A 7,163-nucleotide genomic window follows, 5' to 3' on the forward strand; every position below is an offset into this window, starting at 1 on the left:
TGGAAAATGTTCAGACGGCCAAACGTCTCCATACGTAACGTGTATTTGTAATTTGTATTGAATTAGAAATTTACATTTGAATTAGAAAATGACTTATGAAGCCCTAACTAGTTTGATTAAACATTTGCGTGTCTTATTGTTCCATAACTCTTGGACAGTACAGTACACCTGCGTGTCCTTGAAAATGTGCTCTAGACTGTTTTGACTACTTCCCAGATTCCTCTTCCTTTCTCCTCCTCCCCATGCACTCATTCCCATGAAGATAAGTTTGAGCTGTTGTGTGAGAATGTTATGTGAATTCCTCTCTCTCCTATATAACTGAAGTGATTTTTTTTTCTCCTCAGTGAAGGGTGACAACTTGTGACAATTTGTACATTTTAGTCTCTGCAAAGATTTCTTCTTTTTTTTTTATAAAATCCACAAAGACAAGATTGCTTTCTTAAATATTACTTTGCTTTCTTAAATATTACTTTTTAAACTATTAATGTAGGCAATTATTTAAAAAAAATGACGAGGAACATCCATGATTTGAAATTTTGGCAATGGCACTTGCCCAGAAATGCCGACCTGTGTGGCCGCACATAACGCACATCACAAACCGTCACCACGTGTTGGGGATTGGTGCCTGACCCCTGGCAGTAGCAAAGGTTGACTGTATTAGTATTTGTGCACGTGTTCAGTTGACTGAAGTTGACACACGGTTAAAGTTTTGAACTTTATTATTACTTTTGATTACTTTGTGCCATGTAGGCATGCAAACTTGTGGTCACATGACAAGCTGGGATTAGCTGGAGTGCACAAACACAACACAGAGCTCCGAAAGACGTTCTCGTGGCACCACTTTGAACCTGACCCCCCAAGAAAACAACACAAATAACATGACAACTTTAGGTGTGGCAGCTGTGAACAAGTTGTTACAATCCTGCCACCAAGTTGAAACCATCAACCGGCAGAAGGCCCGATCATCGGATGTCGCTAAGAGATTATCCTGAGTGAATAATGTTGTGTGGCGTTCTAGTAAGAGTCATTCTTCCTCCCCAATCTTGTTAATGGCTAAATTGGGGTACACATACAGGATACCAATAGACCGTGCTGTCTATTACTGTTACTGTGTTTACCTACTTCTGGTCAAAGATAGCAAAGGCCTATTTGTCCAATGTGTCTTAAAATGATGTTAAGCGATTATCCTGTCTTGTGGGGTGTGTTAAGATTACATTTTTCACCCCTGAGCTTGTCAATGGCTAAAGAGGGGTAGACACATACCAATTTTCAGGCCTAATTTGAGCATTTTTACCCCCTTCCGATCAAAGTCGGCAAATGCCCTTATTGGCAGATGTCTCTAAAGATGATTCCAAGTGATTATTGTGTGGTGTTGAGTGTTTTAGGAGTCATTTCACACCTCTGATCTTACTAATGTTTAAAGCACGGTTTACCTATACCAATAATCGGGTCCAATTTGAGATGTTTTATTTTTTTTCTGAGCCAACTCAGCAAAGGCACTCTTGTCAGATATCTCTAAAGAGGATCCTCAGCAATGATTCTGTTTCATGGGGTGTCAAAAAAAAGTCATTTTCCCTCAGCTGACCTTGTTAACGGCTAAAGTGGGTTACACACATACCGATAACCGGGCCTTACTTGGGGATTTTAACTCAGTTGTAATAAAAGTTGACCCTGTGATGAGGACACATTTCATGAATATGCATGTATTCACAACAATAAAGATGATTCTTCTTAAGACAACACCACTTTCTTCCTCCATTTCCTTTCTTTGCCTTCTACTTCCTCATGTAGTTGGCAATCTGGTGAAGCAGCACATGGTTTAGGGCGGCTCTCCGGCGTCGGCCGCCATGTTGTCGCACGTTGGTGTTTGCCATCGTGTGAAGCTGCTGCCCTTCCTGCTCTTCCTCGCCCAGCCTCTTCACCCTGAGCAGCGGCTCATTGCTGCGCGACGGCAAGGTGTCGTCGCCAAGGGAACGGCGGCTTCTCCTGTAGGCGGTTGTCGCAGGTTCCGTGACGGACACATCCCGTCTTGCGCGTCCAGAGGGAGCATATTCAGGGCTGATGATTGGCAGGATCCTAGCAAGCAGACGTCTGAGGAGGTGGGACACCATGATGAGAGAGTCGTCTGGCTCGCATTTCACTCACAAACGTGCGCTTACCTCACATCGTTGTCATCACCGTAGTCGTAATCATCGCCCTGGAATCGCTCAAGTATCATCCTCGCCGGCGGGGATCCACCTGCCTGCGGTTCCATCCTGCCAATCACACAAAATAATAACAAAATGAAAGACTAGACTCTGAAAGTAGTCTGTAATGACTCTGTATAAAGTCTAACCTGTCTGAAAAAACTCAAACTAGTCCATAAAGACGCTTTACAAAGTCCTATTACTTTGAAAAGACACTCCAGGAAGTCCAAGTCGTCTGTAAAGACTCCTAAACTAGTCTGTAAATCCTCTTTAACAAGTCTGTAAAGAAGAAATTCCAACTAGTCTGTAAAGACTTTTCAACAAGTCTTAGAAAGTCAGACTAGACCATAGGTGTCAAACTCTAGGCCCGGGGGCAAGATGCGGCCCGCCACATCATTTTATGTGGCCCGCGTAGGCAAATCATGCTCGTCAACTTCCGTGATTTTTGCTAAAATCTGTACAAAAATTCAAAATTGTCATGATAATAAACAACAATGTTGAGATATTGCATTTTTCTGTTACCAAACCATTCTCCTACAGGAACTTAAACAATACTTGAACAAACTATTACCCTTTTTTTCTGATTTCAAAACTAGTTATCCATCAATTTGTTGTGTAATGGTAATAATATGATTTGGTGATTAAACATTTACATGGTTTCACTGTTCTCATGGCCCTCTGAGCCTTGTGTTAACAAAGCCGTGCATGCCAAGCCGACTGTCCCGGCCGCTGGCCGCAGTACCGGTATAGATTGTGCCCGCAAGCTGCAGCATGTGTTTATGATTCGTGACCTCGTCGGACCCTTGCTGTTGTGCCGTGCGCGGTGTGACCAACAATTGTTGTTAAGCAGCAGACAAGCCCCTCTTAAACTAGTCTGTACTATTTGATTCTGTAGTCTTTAGAAAGTGAATTTTCTGTGAGGACTCTTAAACTAGTGAGGGAGCTGACTGGTTAGCACGTCCCCCTCACAGTTCTGAGGTCTCGGGTTCAAATGCGGCCTCGCCTGTGTGGAGTTTGCATATTCTCCCCATGCCTGCAAGAGTTTTCTCCGGGTACTCCTTATCCCTCCCACATTCCATAAACATGCATGATAGGTTAATTGAAGACTCTAAATGGTTTGTAGGTCTGAATGTGAGCGTGAATGATTGTGTGTTTTTATATGTGTCCTGCGATTGGCTGGCGACCAGTTCAGGGTGTACCTCGCCTAAAGTCAGCCGGGGATAAACGCCAGCACGCCCGATAGCCTAGTGAGGAGAAGCGGTTCAGACATTGGATGGTGAAACTCTAGAAAGTCCAACTAGTCTGCAAAACTATTAAACTAGTCCATAAAGACTCTTTAAAGGGTCCAACAAGTCTGGAAAAACGCTTTCGAAAGTCCAACTGGTCTGTAAAGAACCTTTGGAAAGTCCAACTACAAGTCCAACTAGTCTTTCAAGACTTTTTAGAAAATCCAACCAGTCATTAAAGACTATTAAACTAGTCAGTAAAAGCTCTTTAGAAAGTCATACTAGTCTGTAAAGACTCTTAAACCAGTCTGTAAAGACGCTACGAGTTATCCGTCAAAAGTTTAGAGAGTCAGATTGGTCTTTAGAGACTCTTAAACTGGTCTGTTTTTTAAAACACACCCAAGCACGGGGAGGACATGCAAACTAGACATTGGGGAGGAAGGCTGGAACCCAGATGCTTAACCCCAAAACTCAGAACTGTCAGGACGTGCTAACCGCAATAGCAAAATACTGCCACTATTTAGATTCAAGCTATTAAAATGTCAATTTTTGACAGAGAACCACATCACCTGTCTAGTAGGGCCTGAAGCAGCTGAGGCGTCACGAGGCTCCACCAGGCCGTGGGGGGCCTCCCCATGCTCAGGGCCCGACCTTGGCCCAGGCCTGGGAAGTCCTCCTCCTCCAGCTGCACATCTCCGGGATCAACCAATCCCTCAGCCTCGGCCTTGGCGAGGAGGCGGAGCAAAGTCGTCACGGAAGCTGCATGAAGGTGACAGACTTAATTGGATTGGTCAACACTGCGTGAATATGCATCATCGGTGATGGACCATTTCATAGTATTTGTTAACAATCGGTGCCAGATACTTCCGGGTGACAGAATGCGAGTAACGACTGCTGACTTGAACTCTAACGATGACAAAAACGTGTTGTGTTTGGGGTTGCACCGCCACACACTGTATATCCCAAAGGCTTTAGTTATTTTGTCTATTTCCTTCCTAAAAGATTTACATTTACATTTCTGATTCTGATTCTGATTTATCCGGCGTGGGTAAGGAAGATACGTTGAATGGATGTCATAAATAGATTGGAAGACTCCCTGTTGGCAGAGTAGCCACTTTGAAAAGGACAGACTGGGAGGCTAACCTGCATCATTGTGTTAGTTGACGGCATGTATACAATGTCTGGTTGGGTTGTCTTGGTGTAATTTAGCAAAACATAATGGCTAGTCTGCTAGTACAGTATATGAAAGAGTGCTAAGCATTTTACCGCCAAGAGAGCACGTCTGTGCCATAAATCCGAGCAACAGAAAAGTCAATCCGCAATATGCGGAACATTACGTGACCAAACCTGGAGAACAGGTTGGTGGACATTTTGTTTTCTTTATGGGTGATGTCTTTGGACAAAAGTGAAATAAAGGTATATTATTTATGAATACATATATGTTATGATATATGTAAACATGTATATTGTCATATTTGGTGGCTTCGTGGTGGCATTTTGTGTTAAACAAAAGACATTGTAGACATTTAAAGTGCTTTGTCCCAGTCTCCTTCTATAGGGTTCCGCCATTTGCCCGTGCCAGATGGAAGTGCGTTCACCTGTTTTGCAGAAGGCAGAGGTTGGTTGCAATTATACCCTATTAATTAGCCAGTCCCTCAATAAGCATGGTGTCTGTCTGATTTTCCGCCCTGTCGATTTTTGATTCAACTTTTCGACTGACACCTCACATATTCAAACTAACTGGAAGAGAAAAAGGCTAAAATCGTCATTCGCCCTGTTTTCTCAATTGATCTGCCTCGATCGAATGACACAGAAGGGTTTTGTTTACGTGTGGTGCCATCAGAGAAGTACGTGTGATGTCACGTTGAAATGTCCTATACAACCTAACCGCTGCTCCTCCTCGTCCTGCCTCTGGCCCCTCTCCACCAATCGCTGAAGGGCCTGCTCCAAACTCTGGCCCCTCCATCCATCTGATTGGTAGTAGGCCGGATGTGACATCACCTCATTGCGGTCGTCGTCGTAGGCAAACAGGTTCTGGCGTCTGATTCCTCCAGGAGCTGCAAGTGCACACTGACAGAGGCCATTTCCCATCAGTCAACTGCAATGATTGATATTGTGAGAAATATACACAATTAGCAGTATAGCACGCGGTTAGTTTCGTGTCAGCATCTCCTCCATGCTCCTTGCTAGTGTTTTCCTTTTGGATTCATGTGTTTGACGGTTTGTTTCATTCAATGAAGATCTGAAAGTGCATTGCTGATGGTCACGCTCCTTTTTTTCACTTCACACACACACACACACACACACACACACACTAGGCATCAGGAGACTGTAAGGCCTTGTTGCCATGGGCTACTGCCTCTTGTCACTATGGTGACCATGAGCTGTAATGCAATATTCGTCAGCACAGACAGACACACACACGCACACACACAGCTTCCACAAAATGGCAGTGGAAAAAAACAAAATTGGAAGCAGCCAGTGGAGCGTCACTCTTGAGCTGAGAAAAGACACAATGGTGCCTACCTGAGTGGCATGGAGCAGCGCAGTGCCGAGCACTAGGAGGCTGAGCGACGCCATTCTGACCACTGAAGCCGCACGGACAGCAAACAACAAGGAGGTGGCTGTGAGGGGGAGGGGAGAGATGAGATGAGATGAGATGAGAGAGAGAGAGAGAGAGAGAGAGAGCGGGAGAGAGAGTGTGAGTGGGAGTGGTATTGATGAGAGAGGGGGGAGTAGGGGTGTGACTTGATAAGAATTTGGCGATTCTGATTCCATTGTCGATACTGCTTATCAGTCTGAATCCTTATGAATTCTCTTATCTATTCTCAATGAGTGAGGGAATGCACTAATACAAATCAGGTTTGTTTTAGGGATGCGAATGGATCAGATTGCATCAATATCAAAATCCATCCATTTTCCGTACCGCTTATCCTCACTGGGGTCGCGGGCGTGCTGGAGCCTATCCCAGCTATCGTCGGGCAGGAGGCGGGGTACACCCTGAACTGGTTGCCAGCCAGTCCCAGGGCACAGAGAAACTGCTCATGATTTGCAACCAAATTTGATAATGATAAAATAATAAAAGTAATACGATATTAATGGGCGGCACAGTTTATGGACTTCTAAGCCACAAATATTTTGGTCCGGCCCGCTTGAGATCTAATTGGGGTAAATGTGGCCCGTGAACTAAAATGAGTTTGACACCCCTGCCTTATACAGTACATCTGCTTAGAGTTATAGCCTCCACAGACTGACATATATAAACATTCTTTACCACCTACGGAAAATCGGGTTCTACGGTAGAGAAAGTATGCAACCCTTTCAACACAAACTTGGTCACTGGTCAGTCATTCTCTTTTGATTCCAGCTCGTTCCCTTAGCAGCAAACGTAAAAGGGGTAACTTGACTTGCAGCCGAAGTGTCTGCTGGCTGAGAGCTAGCTTTGTTGTCGTCAGCATTCATTCATTCATCTTCCGTTCCGCTTATCCTCACTAGGGTCGCGGGCGTGATGGAGCCTATCCCAGCTATCTTCGGGCAAGAGGCGGAGTACACCCTGAACTGGTCGCCAGCCAATCGCAGGGCACATACAAACAAACAACCATTCCCACTCACATTCACACTTTTTTTGCAATTTACAGTCTTCAATGAATGCATGTTTTTGGGATGTGGGAGGAAACCGGAGTACCCGGAGAAAACCCACACAGGCACGGGGAGAACATCAAAACTCCACACAGGCGGGACCGGGATTTGA

At 44.7% G+C, this 7,163-nt stretch overlaps 1 protein-coding gene across 1 annotated transcript; it reads right to left on the minus strand.

Annotated features, from left to right (window-relative positions):
• Positions 1 to 701: 701 nt before the first annotated feature.
• On the minus strand, positions 702 to 6,091 carry pcsk1nl (proprotein convertase subtilisin/kexin type 1 inhibitor, like). Its single transcript, XM_061788790.1, has 5 exons — positions 5,939 to 6,091; positions 5,296 to 5,482; positions 3,982 to 4,171; positions 2,160 to 2,255; positions 702 to 2,091 (listed from the first exon to the last, which is right to left on the minus strand). The coding sequence occupies exons 1-5, from the start codon at positions 5,990 to 5,992 to the stop codon at positions 1,776 to 1,778; spliced, it is 843 nt and encodes a 280-aa protein (XP_061644774.1). The 5' UTR covers positions 5,993 to 6,091; the 3' UTR covers positions 702 to 1,775.
• Positions 6,092 to 7,163: the final 1,072 nt, after the last annotated feature.

Source organism: Phyllopteryx taeniolatus, chromosome 1, assembly GCF_024500385.1.
Source record: "Phyllopteryx taeniolatus isolate TA_2022b chromosome 1, UOR_Ptae_1.2, whole genome shotgun sequence".
In the NCBI taxonomy this organism is placed as follows: Eukaryota; Metazoa; Chordata; class Actinopteri; order Syngnathiformes; family Syngnathidae; genus Phyllopteryx; species Phyllopteryx taeniolatus.

Coding starts and splice junctions, on each gene's coding strand:
- pcsk1nl (XM_061788790.1), bottom strand. CDS start 5,992: ATGGCGTCGCTCAGCCTCCTAGTGCTCGGCACTGCGCTGCTCCATGCC. Junction 2,256..3,981: donor CTTCAGGCCCTACTAGACAG/GTGATGTGGTTC, acceptor TGTGATTGGCAG/GATGGAACCGCAGGCAGGTG. Junction 2,092..2,159: donor GGTGATGACAACGATGTGAG/GTAAGCGCACGT, acceptor CCACCTCCTCAG/ACGTCTGCTTGCTAGGATCC.